The sequence below is a fragment of the Pelecanus crispus genome, chromosome 4, assembly GCF_030463565.1.
Source record: "Pelecanus crispus isolate bPelCri1 chromosome 4, bPelCri1.pri, whole genome shotgun sequence".
In the NCBI taxonomy this organism is placed as follows: Eukaryota; Metazoa; Chordata; class Aves; order Pelecaniformes; family Pelecanidae; genus Pelecanus; species Pelecanus crispus.
The window spans coordinates 81,254,589-81,273,079 of record NC_134646.1 but is presented as its reverse complement, the minus strand read 5'-3'; the positions used below and the strand labels follow the sequence as shown (position 1 = coordinate 81,273,079).

The window sequence follows — 18,491 nt, the reverse complement described above, 5'->3', positions numbered from 1 at the left end:
CTAATCTCATTTCCAGAAGCATGCTGAGTGAGAAGGCGCTTGGGCACAAAGCTTTGCTAGATTGCTCTCTGTTTATTTAGGATTACATTAGGAGCTGAAGACGCATCTGAAAACAGCCCATGGCAAGAACGAGGGTTTTGCAAACAGCTTCTGCAGCATCAGGTTCGCGGGAAAAGATATTCCAGTGTTTCCACCAAGTTGTTGGCTGGATAGCAGCCAGTTTGCTCAGGACAAGTGCTTCAGGATTAACGGAACAGAAGTGCAGGAAGGGAAAGATTTAAAGATGTAAAAATAGCTCCTTTCTGTAAAAAAGATTGATGTGCAAGTTTTAGACATGCAAATTTAAGACAGCGACAAAGCGAGCGCTGCAGCTAACAAGTGGTGATTAGATAATCTGGTTAATTTAAAATAATGTATTTACCTTAAGCAAAAAGAAATCAGATGTCCAAGGGTGAATTTGGCCTGGGTGAAGGGCCCTCATAAGGGGAAAACTACAGCAGAAGTTACTCAAACGACGATCTGCCCTGTTGTCCACAAAACAGTTACTTTAAGAACCAAATTACCACTGAATCTGGTATAACAGCTCTTTATTTCAGTGTCTACAACACAAAGAGAGGGCTTGCATTTTGACACCAGAACCATGCAAAGCACCTATACACCAAGAACAAGATACTGAACAAGTGTCTCTCTCCTGCTACATGTGGAAAATTTAGGCAGGAAGACTCAGTTTTCCTGTGCGTTCTGCTCTATCCTTCCACAAATCAACCAGCTGCGAGGGGTGATAATTGACCTTCATTCCAAATCAAATAATTTGCCACTGAACAGTATTCTACGCTGCCCTAAGCTGCTCAAATACGCTTCTGTAAACTTCATCAAGGACTCAGTTCTGCTCTCGGTTTACAAGGACGAAGTCCCAAACACGTCCAGCCACAGGAACAGACTAATCAGAGGTACGGAATTAACGGAGAGCAGAATTTGGCTCAAAGGGTGAACATTGTCTCCACAGAGAGGCCCAGAAAAGGCCCTTATTAATGTCCCAGAGGGATGTAGAGACCACCCTAGGCTCAGAGAATTGTCATGTGCACAGAGGACAACTACAGATCCTGAACTATTAAAAAACAGTGGTATAGAAAAATAAAAGGCATAAAATACTGAACCGAAAAGGTTCCAAATAAGGCATCAGCAGGTCCCGACTGGATGCGCTCCCGTTATACGCATCACCCTCCCAGCCAGGGTGGTTAAGAAGGATGCATTAGGATTGTATTTCTGACCTCAATCATTAAGCACTACGAGCAACCAGAAGGGTTCAAGTTCTGTTTGAAAAAAGGAAAAACAAAACAAAACAAGGAATATTCTTTTTGGTAAGTATTTCTTAGAAAATAAAATAAAAACGTTAAAGCAATTTCTTTAAATGATTCTTTAAAAAAAGACAACATTCCTGTAAAGTAAAAATATATATATATAGAAATAGAATATAATTTTTTGTTGTTTTTTAAAAAAAAGACATTCAGTATCACATCAGCGGATTCTGATCAACTTCCCGTCCGTCTCCTGCGATAACCGCTGCTCGTTAAGGCAAAACGTCAGGTTGGCACCGTTACAACAGCTGAATCAAACTGGCCGAAGGCGACGCAGAGCAGGCAGCGCGCTGGGGTCAGCGAGGCTGCTTCTCCCGCACGCTGACCGAGCCGTCCTCCATGCCGAAGTACACCACCTCTGCCATGTCGATGAAGAGTCCCGTCTCCACCACACCTGGGGAACAAGAGGTCATGTGCCGGTGAGAGCCAGAGCCACCCCATCGCGTGAATCCTCCGCTCCGCCCATGGTTTTGCTCATTAGAAGGCGCTAACGCCTCCGCCAGAGTTTTGGAGAGAGGGGTCCAGCCTGGGTGATGTTGCATCAGCCACACAGGGAGCCTCCGGGAAGTCTTTTCCATGCGGCCATCCCCAGAAGAAACTCCAGAGAGCGAGAAACAACTCCCAAAGCTCCCCCCGACGTTCACACCCCCCCAGCCACCACCATTACGCTAACACGACCACGAGTGTGGCATTTCCAGCCACCTGATGACCCACAGGAGCCAGAGGAAGCTACACGCAGCCACAGGTTCACCCATTTCGCCTTTAAACGCATCTAGAAAGCTATCCTGTTAGAGAACACCTGGGTAGCACTTGTTCAGACATTAAGACACAGCAGATCTGATGCTACCTCTGCAATCTGTAGCCCATTTGCAATGGGTTGGTTGCATTTAATTATGGGGTGCTCCTAACTTCACTGTGATCACTGAGCCAGAGGCCAGGAAGGTGGAAAGAAATGGAAGACAACGGCTACCGCAAGCGCTAGGTGGCCAGAGTCCTGCTGTCACCGCTGTCCTCGGGCTTTAACAGTTCTGCTCATCCACTTTTGGGTAGTGAAGACGCTCATCTCCCCTCAGCAAGCCCATTTCTGAGCAGCAAATGGCGCAGAGACTGTCTCCATACCAACACGATGGAGCAGGTACCATCGTTTACCCCTTCATCTCTTAAGCAAAAGAGATAAAAGGAAGAAGTCCTTGTAGAGAGGCTGTTTTGTTTGCAAACAGCGTAACCAGCCACTGTTTCTCTCTTGCAAGAAACAGCTCTAATGATACAGACATTTGTACAGCCATGGGCAGCAACCACATTGGGATAGGGAGCGCTGCACCGGGGACAGCCCAGACCAGCTGTGGTCACCGGTTCATTTAGATCGGTCACGGGTTCATTTAGATCTCTGCTGCCGAAGGTCTGAACCTGCCATCTACTGCTGGCTGCGAGCAAGTGCCAGGTAATTATTCAGATTGCAAAGACACCGGGATAAGCCAAGGCAGAGGTAGCGTCCTAGCAGTTTGCTCCTAGAGCACGAAAAAAGAAAATGGGTCTATTTTCAGTAAATCAGCACTGAGGGAAGCAAAGCCACCGAACAGAAGCAACTAAAAGTTACTGGTGACTCTTCACCCAGCCTACACCTATGGCCCCTGCCTGGTCTTGTGCTTTAATCATGGTGCCAGGACAATATATCGCTGCTTTGTGGGGACGTCGAGGTTTCTGCAGCGGGATCCCAACCCGGTCCTGCACGCTCTGACGTGTGCTCGGTGAAGGCAGTTGTGTTACGGACTTCAGGAGCAGGCAGGTATCTGGGATAAACTCAAAGATAAAAAAGCTGACCAGATTCAAGAGCAGACTTTGCCAAAATAACCAGACAAGATATCCAGATGTGGCTGAGCCGGTCTATCTGCTGCTTCACTGAAGTCCTGACAGTGCCACTGCCCCCGGGCAGACCTGGATCATCCAGAAGCGGCTCTGGCCGGGGCAGCAGCTCTCGTGCGAGGCAGGAGTCCTTGCAGAGAGGCTGTTTTATTTGCAGTGTGATCGGCCACTGCTCCTCTCTTGCACCGCAATAGCTACAGCAATAGCGAGGATACGCTGCACCCTCACAGCAAGGTGAGCCCACAGGGCTACACAACGGCAATGGGATACAGAGCTGTAAGCGGCTTCTGGAAAATACTGCAACCCAGTGCGAACCCTCCCTCCAGAGTCCACCAGTGCTTCCATTAAAAGCCCTTCTCTAAATGGGCACAAGGAGTGTAAGAAAGAGCACAGGATTGGTGTGCCTAATGGAAAACAGTGTTGGAAGTCACCTGGCGTCGCCCCAGGTTTTCACCACCATATGGGACTGCCACTTGGGTATGGCTGTACTAATTCAGCTGACAGATCTCTCAAGCAGAAAGGAATGTATGGACCTACAAGAGGGCAGTAAACATGCACACATTTCCTCCTATCCAGAGGAGAGCTCCCACGTCAGGGTTATCTAGCACAGACCAAGCCTTAGCCAGCTTTTGCTTTTTTTTAAAATCATAGACATTACCTGGTATCATTTTTATAGCAGTGTTCACTTTACTCCATTCATGAACCTTGTCAAACTTCCAGTCCAGGATGAAGTTCCCGTTGTCCGTCACCACGGGGCCCTGGGAATCAAAACACATTTGTCAGCACTGTGAGCTCCTTGTCTACGGGGCGCAGCCAGGGCCTGTCACAGCCTCTCACCGGGGGCAGCCGGCCCCGCCGCAACACTTTAGAGACAGCCATCATTCAAGGAAACCAGGGCAGTCCACAATAAGCCTGCAAGTAGAACCGTCGCCCAAGGGAACTGCTCGTTCCTTGTTCTCCTGCGTACAGATAATCATGCAGAAGCTGGAAACGACGATGCAATTTCATCGCTGCGACAGGGGATCCTTTTCACAAGACTAAATCTACATTAATGTCCTAAAAAGGCTATTACAGGCAATGGAAGCCAAAATAAGACCCCTTCACCCCAGTGATAAGAGAGTGCTGCCGGATGCCACGAGGAGGTTTTGGAGTTGAAGAATTGCCGGGCTCTCGGCATCCCAGCCGTGCCCAGCGCTCTCCCGAGCCCAGCAGGAGCAGCTGAGTCCTTTCCACAGAGCAGAGGCAGCTGGGGCTGCGGACAAGGCTCTTCAGCAGTGCTGAGCAGGGTGTGCAACCACGCGCGCCGGGAGGGACCAGCACCCTCCGAGGACGCGGCTCGTGCTGGAGCAGCACCAATGCGCATCCCCTGCGCAAGGCTGGTCTCAAGTTCGCAGAGAACGACTGGTTTGCTGTTCTCAGGCACCCAAACGCAGTCCCTATAGCCTCTTGGGATTACACGCATTAAAAACAAGTATTCAGCCTTCGGGCATTAATTCCAGCCATTACTGCAGACAGCGCTCCTCTTCCCTTGCCACGCGACGTGGGCTGGCAAAGTCCCGCAGCCAAGTCAGGATAGGACAGTGGTAGCGGAGACAAAGCAGCGTCAGTTTTAATTCACTCTGGCTCTGTGTGGTACGGAAGAGCCTCCGATGGAGCATGAGCTGCCCCCCAAACTCGAGACCTGCCCTCCAGCCCCCCAAAATCCCCGCAGAGCAGCAGGACAAACCTGGGCTGGCAAGCCCTCCTTCCCTTGAGGAGAGGCAGTCCCCCTCCTCACCCCAAGCAAGGGATGCTTGCTTTAGGAGACATAAGCCAGAGAGGCTTTCCATGAGCAGCCTGAACACCTCAATACACAGTTCATTAACCAAAGTATAGCTAGGAGGAATTACACAAGATGCCACGCGCAGGAGTGAAAGCCCAGATTTACTGAGATGAAAGGCCAGGCCTCCGGGTCCTCCGTTCGCCCAGGTTCAGGTGGCTCCGCTGGGGAAGCGGGGCTGACCAGGGACACGTACCGCTTTGCTCACAGCCATCCGCAGCTCCGCGGCACCCCCGAAGCTTTTGGTCAGGGCTCTGGTGACGGGGACATAAGCCATGGGGATGACCTCGATAGGAATTCCCTTCTTCCACTGCTCCCCGAGGCTCTCTGATTTTTTCCTGAGGACACAGTTTGCGGTGGGGCTAGCGTCAGACATTACACTGCTAACACCGTTAACGTTACCACATTGCCTCTCGCAAACCCCTCGGGCATAAGGCCCTGGAGGGCGCAGCGCTCAGTGCACGTGCGCACACGTGTAGGAAGAACCCATTTAATGCACGACGCTCTACTCACTCCTAAGCCTTGTTTTGACATGTTTTGGACAAGCAGGACACGAGTTGTTTTTTTCTACAGCCCCACGGCTGTAGGTACAGAAGGGAAAATTTGTTCTGTGCTGACAATCACTGAGCTCGAAGAGCAGAGCAGCCATTTCCCCACAAGCTCTGCTGACTACTAAGCAGGCTTGCTGAGTTGAAAATTAAAAAAAATGCTAAATTGAATTGCTGAAGCACTGGGAGTCAGGCTCATTTCCACCTGTTCCTGCTCCCCTGACCCACTGGAAGGACAACAGTGGCCTAACACAGGACCATCCGAATCCTCCTGTGGGAGAGAGGTATAATGAAAAGCTGGTGAAGGGTCTGGAGCACAGGGCTGATGGGGAGCGGCTGAGGGAACTGGGGGTGTTCAGCCTGGAGAAGAGGAGGCTGAGGGGAGACCTGATCGCTCTCTACAACTCCCTGAAAGGAGGGTGTAGTGAGGTGGGTGTTGGTCTCTTCTCCCATGTAGTTAGCGATACGACGAGAGGAAATGGGCTCAAGCTGCGCCGGGGAGGTTTAGATTGGATATTAGGAAAAATTTCTTCACGGAAAGGGTAGTCAAGCATTGGAACAGGCTGCCCAGAGAGGTGGTGGAGTCCCCATCCCTGGAAGCGTTCAAAAAACGGGTAGATGTGGCACTTTGGGACATGGTTTAGTCTAGTCTACCCTTGATTGGTTTAGTGTGGACTTGGTAATGTTAGGTTAATGGTTGGACTGGATGATCTTAAAGGTCTCTTCCAACCTAAACGATTCTATGAATAGTAATATTTTTACCTGTAATCGGCAATAACGATGAAGCATTTTGCATATCCTGCCACTATCTTCTCCTGCGTCAAGCAACCACTGCACGAAGGAGAAAAAAAAAAAATATATAACTGCTTCTCAGTGTGCCTGACGGTCCTGAAGTCCAGTCCCCTCCACCATGTGCTTGCTGGCTTTGGTGCTGCCATCGCCCCATGCCAGCACTCTTTCCCCTGTCCCATCACTTTGTCCCCCTTGTCCCTTGCACACACTCTCAGTCAGGAGCCATCCCCCACTGCAGGTGCACGCACAGCCCTGCACAGGATCCCATCAGCCTCTCCAGCCCACCCCCGGAGACATCCGCAGCCAGAAAAAGGATGCTCAGAGGCCAGCGCCGCCAGTGCCGCACACAGATAGATGGACAGCAAGGCTCACCCGCCACCTTTGATAAGGTTGAGGTCAGAGTCCACTTCATCCGCTCCATCAATAGCGACATCAAGCTGTAGGAAGAGGAGAAACTTGGTGTGGAAACCTCTCCCATGCAGCATCAAGGCGCTGCTCTTGGCGCAGCTCGGGAGGGTGTCAGGTCCCAAGCAACAGCCAGAGCTGTCACTAAAGCTGGGACCACCTCGATGCCAGCCTGACCAGAGACGAGCATCTGATCAGCCACCCAAGGATACCAGCTCCAGCTAAATCACAGGCACGGGACAGCAGGAGAAAGAAAAACCAAAACCCACTGCTGGCCTTCAAGGCACATCATCTCAGCCTTCAGTGTTGTCAGCTAAGGGGTGGGGGGCTCCCAGGGAAAATCTTGGTCACGACACTTGAGCGACGCCATATCCCCATCTCAGGCCAGCAAGCCTCAGCCTGCAAGAGGTACCAAACACCTGGGGAAACACAACTCGGCAGCCTACTTGCCATCTAAAGGGACAAGCACTAAGACAAGACCAAGGCTTGCGGAAAGAAAAAAAAAATCTAAGCTAGTTCTCTCACTCATGTTCGCGTGGCTGCCTAAACTCTCGTCCTCAGGGGAGGACAAAGGAGCCTGATGCTTTATGAAGGACCAGATTAGAGGAAGGTCGGGTGAGGTCTCACCTCTGTGGTCCCACTTACCTCTGGATGTCGGTCCAAGTCACTTAGCGTTAAGCCGTTCTGCAGGATCAGCTGACGGGCCTGTGCATCAAGAAGACAGCAAACACCATTTACCGGCGGCAGGAAAGGAAAACAGACTCGTGGTGTCGTTCCCCCGGCTGCGGCGAGGACGGAGTCTCCCTGGGAGAGCTCCACTGCTCCACCCCGAGCTGGTGCGGAGGCTGCAGTCAGCAGCGGGAACGCACAGCAAGGAGAAAATGATGCTTCCAAACCGTATTGTTTTAAGCAAAAGAAAACCCCGCTGCTGATTTGAACTAAAATGCTCAGATGGTGCAACAAGACTACCTGGGTCCAGGTTTCTCCGTACTAAATAGCAGGAAGCCCCATCAGCTTGGTGGGAATCACTTGTATCTAAGGATTACAGCAGACAGGGGATTTTTGAGTTCTGTGTTGTTTCAGCTTGGTCATCATTCTCCCTCGCACCCATCCAGCCCCTCTGATTTCCTTTGGCTGAAAAATGGGAGCAAGAAAATGAAGTATTTACACTGCAGCAATGCAGGACTAACCATGAAAATAGTTTTCATATTGAAAAGAAAGAAAAAACCAAAAAAAGGCAAAAAAGAAAAGCACAACTCATGGAAAAAGTGTGAGAAGCCTCCTGAAACAGCTGTTTGGTGGCTCTGATCTACTTTTACTGAAGTGGCCGTGCATTTCCCTCTAGTGGCAATGCAACACAGAGCACCCAGGGTTACCCTCCACTTGGTCGGTCAGTTTAAAAGGACGTTCAAGCTTAGAAAACCTGGAATTGGTTGAAGTTTCTGTGTTACAAATCATCACCTGAGGGAGACTCCCCCCTTGCACGGACTGTGCTCGAGTCTGAACGTCCTACCATGCTGTAGGTAGTCCAAGAAACCCCAGTGCGATAGCCTGGATCAACCGAGTCCCCTGAATTTTACCCGCTAGCAAAGTGCATCAGTTGCATGTATTGGCATCCCAGAAACATTAAGAAGAACTAGCAGGTGGTACTCCTGGCAATGAGATAGGATTTGAATCACTTATGGTGGCATTTCATAGCATGCAGTTTTAACACCCATGGGCTGTGGGCTCTTGATCTGTGCACTAGGATTGCCCTAAGGACTCACAAAATTAAAAGAATAAAAATCAGTGGGTTTACATTCATTACAAAGTGTCCACGTAAAGAGGTATCAGGGATCTGGGAATTGAAAGCATTGAAAAAACACTGTGCTGCACATGCAGGCCAGATCCTGAACAGGCTTAGAGTCAGCGATGTGGAAACGACGTGGCTCTCTTCGGGCTCTCTGCTTGCAAGGCGATGGGAGCAGGCCAGCAGGAATCAAAAGCAGAGCTCCCACAGCTGGGGGAAAAGCGTTGGTAACTGCGCAGCACTTGCCAAGAACGGTCTCACCCCGTGTTCTCGGCACATGGCCGGTGAAAAGAAGAAACACAAAAGCCAAGGGACAGATACTTACCCCGGCTCTAGCTTTACTGATGGTGATGGAATAACCCAACCTGACAAGAGGGAAGGGAGGAGAATAAAAGCCCACTGAAACCAATTCTTCCTTGCCAGTGACCTCAGGCAGCCATTTACACCTGTACATAGTGAAAATAAGATGCTGTTTTGCTGACCTGGGAATGCTTCGCTCGGGTTTGGCTGAGGTCTAAGAGACTGCAAAAGATACGAGGCAGCCCCGTGTCTGGGGGGTTTGGGCTCCTGCAGGTGTATGATCTGTCTCTTCCCTTTAACAGCAACCTTTCTGTTTTACCGGTAAGAAACTCTGTAGTGTTACATGAACTACCCCAACATTTCAAGGCAGGAGAGGCTCCAGCCCACGTTCACTATGCGAGCTTTATCAATATTTTCTGTAAGACCTACTGACTGAACTCAGAGCTCTTTTCCTAGGTTCAAATGGGACATGGTATCTCAGGACGGAGGATCATTTTAGACAGATCAAAGACAGACTCTCACCAGTCTATATATGCAACAGAAGTACTGATAGAGGTTAAAAAAGAAAAAAAAAGATCTAGTTTTTACTTTCTGCCCTTTGCAGCAGTTTGTATTATACCCCAGTTGGCCACTGGTTGTTTGCAACAGCTGGGAAAAGAGAGAGTCCCATCGCCCCACACTCACACTTAAAGAACATCTGCGGGGTAAGAGGATGTTAAGTTTTCATAAGATTTTAGGATAATTCAGGTTGGTCCAGGTCAAAGCAGGCTCTGCTACCAGGTTGCTCAGGGCTTTACCCACTCAGGTCCTGAAAACCTCGAAGGACAGACTCTGCGCAGCCTGCCTCACTGCCCGATTGACCTCACAGTGAAAACGTTGTGACAAAAGTACAATGCCAAGGTCCACAGCAGGACCGTGAGATGGACACGTGCCCAATTCCTCAACCAGGGCATTGCCACCCAGCCTCAAAAACCCCACAGGTGGTCCCCGTCATGTCACCTCTCGCTGCCCGAAGGGGACAAGGTGACAGCTGCCTCTCTGCAGCGTGTTCCCACCCCAGGAACAGAGGCAGAGAGACCAAAGCCAGTGGCCTGAAGGCATGGAAGCAGCTCAGAAGCTTCCCCAGCAGCTCTGTGTTTCACCCCCAAGCCACGTTCTCCCTCTCCCTGCAAACCTCTCGACAGCTAGCTTGGTATGAACCAAGCCCTGCAAAAGCTGTGCAGCAAAGGAAAGATTAAGCTGATTTCTCTTCTGCAATTTCTTATAAAAGCCAGTTGATGCATTTCAAGTTCCTCCTGCAAACACATGAGCTTGCTATTATTGCTTGCGGTGCGATTTTTACAGCTTTCAGGGCTTGAGAAAGAATCAAAGGAGATTAAGTGTCTCCAATGAAGTTTGCATTATGAGTCTGGTTCACCACTAAACAGAATTTTTCTGCAAGCAGGACCCAGATCAAGCCACGCACCAACACTGACATAACCAGCATTACCACACTGGTTCAAAACACGCCTCCTCGCACTACGGCATCCCTGCAGCTCACGTCAGGGTGACACCACACCATCACCACCAGCTTCATGGGGTCCATCTGCAGGCTGCATCACGGCTGCTTTCGCCGGTGCTTTTGGTTAACCCACACTGCAGTAAGCCAGTCTGGAGAGCGGCGTGGCTGCCTCCCGCAGCCAAGGGGAAGATCCCCTGCGTGAGCGTTTGGCCTAGCAGAAAGCAAAGGAGGAAAGCGCTTACCTGAAAAGACGTAGGGATGCAGACAATCGTCAGGTTCTCCTGTTTAACCCTCTCGGCTGTAGGAAAAAAAAGCAGAAGCCTCAGTTTGTTCATTGCAGAAGGAAAAAAAAAACCACAACAACTTTCACTTTAAGAAATGTCAGTTCAGAGCAGCCCCTTTGAATCACTGTAATTACTTGCTCGGCTTGCAAATAACTCAGTCATGCTCAAAATGCAAACAGGTGCCACCCTGCATAGGCTAAGGCTCAGTTTCTACAGTCAGGAATGTTTAAACACCCACCCCTGCTCAGCCCAAGGCACCACCAGCCATTAACCTTTGCGTCCCCAGCAGCAGAGGAGCCTCGTCAGCAGATCGTCACCTGGGAAATTAGCCCCACTCCCCTCTCTCACTCCATTAGACAGGTTTTGCCGTACTCCTTGTAAACAGAAAGCTTCAGCAGCTGTCTGAAAGGTTTTCTGGCTTGTTGCCTCAGGGACAACACATTCATTTATTATAGAACATTTAAATATATGGCAGGGAAAGGACTAATAAAATACGGTATTCCATTAAATGGAAGGAAATATTTCCTCCCCCAGGTTAACCTCAAATGACTAAAATCTATTACTAAGACATCATTATGGATAAAATGTTATTTTAGTAATTACAATACTTAGGCATAAGCCAACAGCCCGAGAGTCAGGAACAGCTCTCTCAGCAGAGCAAGCGCACAGGCTACACGCGTCAAGGTAACGCTGCTGCTGGAAGGACTGAAGGTGCAACACGTGAGGCCGCATGTTGTTACAACCCACGTCCCCGTGCTAATGCCTTCCGCAGACACGAAAAGTCAGAATGTGCAGCCTGGGACAGACACGCCACTTTCAGTCCTACACCCATTTGTTGAGAGACTGATTCTGTGTTGGAGTCGGGAGGGCTTGCAACACCGAGCCAAACCTGGAACCGCAGCTCGCGTACAAGCGGGCGTACGACACACACGGCGTGGGGTGAGGTGGGTGCCCAGGGGCTGGCACAGCACCATCGCTGCTGCTTCCCGGCGAAGCCAAGCACCGCGCCGCGCTCCGACCTCAGCCCCGCTCGCCCGTGGTGGGCCGGGGCCGGCTCTGCGCAAGGGAGCCGGGGGTCTTTGCAGCCACGCGGAGCCACCCAGGCGGGACACGCTGAACTCCGCTCCCAAACGAGAGGCTCCCCGGTGAGCAGCAGGGCTGACGCTGTACTCCAGACCCGTCACGCGCGGCTGCTCTGTTTTGCATCCAAGGAGAGCGAAGCAGGACAAGGTACAGCACCTCCACAAGCAGACCTGCCCTAGGGCTGAGAGTGCCCTGCGAAGGAAACTTTAAACCTCTGCGCCCTCTGTAATGAAGCGTGAGGATAATTACCCTCACGTTCGCAAAAATGCATTTGCCTCACTTGAGTATTTTGCTGAAATTTTCTGAATCACACCTTGAGCAAACCCGCACCCGGGGCAAGCAGATAAACCTAGCTGTAGGGTATTAAAAAAAAAAAAAAAAAAAAAAAAAAGCAGCAGGATTTCATTCCTCATTTTCACTACACCTCAGCAGGACCCTCAGTGTGAATAACGTGGATGTGAGCAAGCAGCGTCAGCCCTATACAAATGGGTTAACGGAAGCAGAGCAGCTGCATGGCCCAAAGCCACAAAGCAAGTCAGGACGGAGCAGAGCTGGAAGGAAACAGAGGGGTTTAGCTCCAGTTTGTGGTGGGTGCCAGTAAAGCCCTTTGCCTGGCCGTACGGGGAGAACAGGTAGCAAATCATTACCTCCTCAGGACTCTCTACGCAATAAATTTGGAACACAAGACCCAGTTTTAACCTTCAGCTTCAAGGAGGACACAGCAGTCGGTGAACAGACCCGACGCATCAGCTCTAAGTCAGCATCCAGACGATTTAGCACGTTTTTCAGGTAGTTGGGACAGCTGGACAAGGGGACTTTCTGCGGTGGGAGGGACACGAAGGGGAGCATCCTACCTAATCGATGCACCGCATGGACAATCGTAGAACCACTTCCGATCCCAAGAACTTGGTTGTTCTGCAAATCAAAGAGAGACAGAGGAGAGCTGTTACTGGGGGCTCGGCACAAGGGCTGTCCGCTTTTCCCAGTAGACTCGAGATTATAAACACATGCGAGAGGAACCTTGCCTAGAGATGCACGCTGACACACAACGCCTTAGCACGCAGCAGGCGAGGAAGGGAACACGCTGCGCCAGCGAGGGCACGACCACTGTCTGCGGCTATGGGATGTTAAGCAACTCGCCCTCTCCTTAAAGGACACGTGCTTGCTAAATACCACCACGGTCTGACTCTGAGGGTGTTCAATGCACGCTCACTGCTGGTTGCTGGCGCTCCATGCACCCTCTCCTGCCGGAAAGCTGGGAGTTTCAGACAATACCACAAAGGAAGAAGGTGAAACAACCTCAAGATAACATCTCCCAAGGAAGCCGCACAGTAAAAGCATGGGTTTGCTGCCAACGGTACTGTTAGTAAACACTACGGATGCACCAGCGGCCAAAGCAAAGAGCAAAGAGTATAATCAAAACCACTCTCCGAAACAGAGTGTATAACTGCCTGTATGAGAGTCCAGCAACACGCCCGAAAGACGGGTGAGCCTGGCAGCGTATCCTGAAGAGGATCACAACCACAGCTCAGCCCCGGCCTTTCTCTGCTTATAGCCTGGTTTTAAGAAGGATCGCTACCGTCTCATCAGTAACGCAGACACGCTGCTGCAAGGTGCTGCAGGCTGAGCGTGGATGGGTGCAACGGCGTTACCTCCGCAAGAGGATGCTCTGCGATGTGAATCTCTGTTTATTATCAGCTGAATCTCCCACCCACTGAGAGCTACGTGCAGCCTCTCGCACACTTCCAATTTTCAACGTACTTCCCCTTCTTTGGATGGGATCCAAAGCTTACATTGACTTAAGGAGGCCCAATATCACCACAGAGACTTCATATGAGAAAGACTTCAAGCCAGCCAGAGATGCAGGCACAGAGCTGTTGTGCATTATCTCTTGGACATTAGGCGGGTCTGGAGCTCTTTCTCCATGTGCAGCAAATGCAGAGTTCAGCAGCTGTGGAAAAAGCCACACCTGCAGCATTTCAACCAGCTAAAATCTTACTGGCACACAAGCTTGCCTGGAAAGGTGGAGCTCAGGGTAGGTCACATTCCCCTTGCTTTTGCAGGTTAAAAGCTTAAAAAAACCCAAAGTTCTCCAAACCCAGCACACAACCAGAGACTCAGCTTATATCCCAGCCCTCGCTAATCACTGTGACTTTGCAAAAGATGGGGAAAGCACCAGATCGCAGCTGCACGCCTGCAGCGTTGCCAGCAGAAACCCAAGCCCTCCCCAGGTTCCTCGGTTTCAGCGGCCCGGCAGGCAGAGCCAAGCGCGGCCAGCCGAGGAAGGGCAAGCAAAGCTGCACGGAGGCTGGCAGGACACGGGCAGTACCGATGTTCCCAAGAGATTTGTTTTGACCTGGGAAGAGGAAGCTTCTTCTCCTTGCCCTCATTTCTATAGGGTGGGACAGCTGCTTGGCACAGCTGGATGCCCTAAAGGGATGGGGGAAAGCCTCAGCATCGGCCACTCCACTGTCATGAAGTGGGAAGAGCTCCCAAGGGTCCCAGTCCATTGCTGGTGATAAACTTGAAGGGATTTACCAGTGATGAGGGGTGAAACACCCTCCCTTAGGTGGTGTCAAGACCTCGGGCCAAGTGGGTTTCCCAGAAAAACAGTTTAAGCCAGCCTAAACTGGTGCTGTCCCAACCCCTGCTTTATGGCAGCTCCCACCTCTCCCTCCTCAGCTCCAACCCCAGCCAAAGCAGGGGCAAAACCAGCCAAAAAACATGCACTTTGAAAAACAGGGGCAGGGCAAACGTTGGTGAGAGGCAGAGCACAAGGTCAGCGTGCAAGGGGCAGGTCCAGCTCACAGCACTGAGGAGCAGCACCCCATGCAGAGGCGGGGGAAAAAAAAAAAAAAAAAAAAAAAGACATTTCAGGTTCTTTACTAAAACCCCAGCAAACAAAACCAAGGCACTGAGCTGCAGCACAGCTGAGGACCCGTGTATGGACTCCACAAGTAGAGTCAGCAGCGACCACAGCATTTTCCCAGCTAAGCCAAGGGCCTCGAGACGCTGCCCAACATTACAGATGCCGACACGGCAACGCACGTCGAGCGGGTATCGGCAGCACCGCGCGGGCTGGCCGGTCCAACGTACGTTTCCAAGACTCGGATTTGCACGGGCAAAGAGCAGGAGATAAATACAGCGCAAAGCCCAAAGTTTCCTCTTATCAATCCTCAGCCCTCCGGGGCAGCAGGACCTACGGCTCTCGCCCATCTTTTCATTTCTAGCAGGGACGCTAACAGGGCCTGCCTTCGGAGGCGTTGTACAAACGCAAAGCCAGCTCTCCCCAAGCAGCTTAGGGCTCTAAAGCCCCGAGCCACGCGCCAGCCCCGCTCCTCCCGTCGCAGCCCCGCGGCTTCTGAGGTCGGTCACCCCGCTGCCTGCTCCAGCACGGGGGAGCTCTGCCCCTACAGCTGCCCGGGGACAAGTGCTGCGCGGAAACACACCAATCTGCCTTTAATTAAAAAGAAAAAAAAAAAAAAAAAGAGAAAAAAGGTTCTCCTCTCCTCATCTCTCCACGCACCCCCAGGTTCCCATCTGCAGCACGGGGAGCTGCTGCGCTGGCACGGGTAGGGATGGGCGTGAGGGCGAGTGCCAAGCGAGGAGCCTGCCCGAGCGCCGCTACCAAGCCCCCGGCGCCACAGCTTTAGGGCACGGATAAGCAGAAGAGGTTTGTCCAGCACAGCCGACTCCTGCGGTCAGTGAACCCTCCCACGCATCCCTGCCACGCAAGGCGGGGAGTCTGCAGCTTGGCTTTCGGAGATGATGTTACTCCCCCCCGTTAACGGCGAGAGCGCTAATGGCCAAACACAAACCTATCTGTTACGAACAGCAGCTGCGCCCTCCCAGCACACACTGAAGGGGAGACAGGTTTCCTCTGACAGCTGAGACCATCTAACTCCTTGGCGGTGACCCTGACCTGCTTCTCCACCGCTGCTCCAAGCCAACTTGCACGGCAAGCATTGCAATATTAGCTCGGCCGCCGTGCATTTTACTTAATCAGCCAGGCTCTGAACTTTAATCAGCTGGGACATGACCAGAAACGTCATCCTGAGGTTGCTTGACCACAAAACAGCAGCACAAAGACCTGCTGTTTCACTAGGAAAAGCCCGAAATTAAAAGCGACTTTTTAGCCCAAAGCAAAGGCGCCCCCAGCTCGTGACAACCTGCAGCAGCGGTCGCGCCTCAGCTCCGCACCTTGCGACACGGAGTCATTCCTCCCGCAACCCCTCAATGCGCAACTTTGGGGCTTGCTTTGGGTAAGACGGGGGGGTTTTATGCAACTGCCGGTCCATCCCCCAGGCTCCCCCACCCCACAGACTGTTTGTGAGAGCGCTGGCCTGGCAGAGGTCTGAGACAGCACGCGGCTGTGCTCTCTGCAGGCAGGGACGGACTGCTCAGAGGGAGGAGAGGCTGCGAAACAAGGGGAACATTTACGGGACATGAGGGAAGCCACCAGCAACTGAACCTTAAGACCCCAAGCCAGTGCGGGGGAGCAGGAAGGAAAATGGAATTTTTTTCCCCCCTCTGACTGCTAACATCTACCTCCTTGGCAGCGACTCTTCACCCGTTTCATCAGTGCTGTTACAAAAGGGCTTGCACAGCAAACATTTTGATAAACCACTACGTGACTTTAACTGTTGATCTTCCAACCGCTCGCAGCAGGCTGTGCCAAACCTCAAGCAGCTCCAGTCCTATCTGACCTTCAAGGGGTTGATTAAAGCCCTTTGCTGTGTTTCCCTCCCTGCGGGGGACAGGACACGACCCCCTGGTCAGGCACTGTTGCTCCTTGCTTGGGCGCTCAGAAACAGGGTGCAGCAGCGGAGCACCCCGGACTTGGAGAAAGGAGCAGGACACGGCGTTAGCCTGAACTCCTGCCGCAGCCCCGCTCGCAGGAGGGTGCACAGGGACAGTTTAGAGGTGCAAGATGTCACCCCAACCTCAGGGTGCACGGCGCTGAGCCAGGCAAGGCACGGAGCCGCTGCCTGGGATGCGTGCGCTGGGCAAGCGCAGAGACGAGAGGGGAAAAGTAATTTTCTTCCTTCCCTCCAAGTTAAAGGAGCACAGCCCAAAGCCAAGGAGGAAGAGGCTCGGCAGGGCCCCTCCGTGCACGCAGGGTTCCTCCTTGCACTCCGGACCATCCGTGCTTTGCGGGGAGTGAGGGGTCTGTGCACCCCCCAACCCGTCCGCGCAGCCCGGGGCTGCTCCGTGCACTGCAGGGGCCGTGTAACCCAAAGCCCGTGCGTGCAGAGGCTCCGTGCACCCCGCGGCCACCCCTTGCACTGGGGGGTCCCTGCACCCCGGGGCCCGTCCCTGCACCCCAGGGCCGCTCCGTGCACTTGGGGGTCCCTGCACCTTCGACCTGCTTTGTGCACCCCGGAGTTCAGCCTGCACCCCGTGGCCACTCCGTGTACTGGGGGGCTCCGTGCACCCCACGGCTGCTCCGTGCACTGGAGGGGTCCCTGTACTGCGGAGCTCGTCCATGCCCTGGGAGTCTCTGTGCACCCCACGGCTGCTCCGTGCATTCGGGGATCCCTGCACCCTAGGGCCACTCAGTGCATTGGGGGGTCGAGGCTGCGCCCTGGGGCCACTCCGTGTACTAGGGGGTCCAGGCTGCACCCCAGGGTCCGTCCCTGCACCCCGGGGCCACTCTGTGCATTGGGGGGTCCAGGCTGCACCCTGGGGCCACTCCGTGCACTGGGGGGTCCAGGCTGCACCCCGGGGTCCAACCCTGCACGCCGGGGCCGCTCTGTGCATTGGGGAGTCCCTGCACCCGTGCATTGGGGGGTCCCTGCACCCCGTGTCCACTCCGTGCACCGAGGGGGGTCCCTGCACCCCGGGGCCGCCCCGTGCACCGGGGGGGGTCCCTGCACCCCGGGGCCGCCCCGTGCACCGGGGGGGGTCCCTGCACCCCGGGGCCGCCCCGTGCACCGGGGGGTCCCTGCACCCCGTGTCCGCTCCGTGCACCGGGGGGGTCCCTGCACCCCGGGGCCGCCCCGTGCACCGGGGGGGGTCCCTGCACCCCGTGTCCGCTCCGTGCACCGGGGGGGTCCCTGCACCCCGTGTCCGCTCCGTGCACCGGGGGGTCCCTGCACCCCGTGTCCGCTCCGTGCACCGGGGGGGTCCCTGCACCCCGTGTCCGCTCCGTGCACCGGGGGGGTCCCTGCACCCGGGGGGGGTCCCTGCACCCCGGGGCCGCTCCTCCGAGCGCCGGGTGCTTCCCGCCCGCCGCAGCCGCTCCGCGCCCCCCGTGCCCGGGCAGGGCCGGGGCCGCCTCACCTGGACGTGCCTGTCCACCGCCGCGCAGGCGGCCAGCCTCTTGGCCTGCTCTGCCATGCCGCCGCCGAGCCGCCCCCGGGCGCAGGCGGGCCTCCCCGCCGCCGGCCCCGCTCGGACCCTCCCCGGCGGCCGGGCGGCCAGAGCCGTGCTGCGGAGCGGGCCGGGCCGGCCGGGGAGCCGCATGCCGCCACGGCCCGCCCCCGGGGGGCTCTCCCGCTCGGGCTGGAGGCCTGGGCCGAGCCGGCTCCCTTCCTCCTCCTCCTCCTCCTCCTCCTCCTCCTCCCCCCCCCCCCCCCCCCGGCAGGCTGGGACTTGTAGTGCTGCCCGCCGCGGACTACAGCTCCCACAATGCACGGCCGGGCTGGGCTCGGCGGGGCTCGGCGGGGCTCTGCCCGGCTCTGCGGGGCTCTGCCCGGGCCGGCACGCCGAGCAGGTGGCGGTGCGGGTGTGTAGGCACCCACGGGCCG

General features: G+C 54.0%; 1 protein-coding gene across 1 annotated transcript; it reads right to left on the bottom strand.

Annotated features, from left to right (window-relative positions):
* Positions 1-1,654: 1,654 nt before the first annotated feature.
* Positions 1,655-18,207, bottom strand: RPIA (ribose 5-phosphate isomerase A). The gene is made up of 9 exons (XM_075709647.1): positions 18,025-18,207; positions 12,597-12,657; positions 10,618-10,673; positions 7,431-7,490; positions 6,753-6,817; positions 6,351-6,419; positions 5,237-5,378; positions 3,880-3,979; positions 1,655-1,752 (listed from the first exon to the last, which is right to left on the bottom strand). The coding sequence occupies exons 1-9, from the start codon at positions 18,205-18,207 to the stop codon at positions 1,655-1,657; spliced, it is 834 nt and encodes a 277-aa protein (XP_075565762.1).
* Positions 18,208-18,491: the final 284 nt, after the last annotated feature.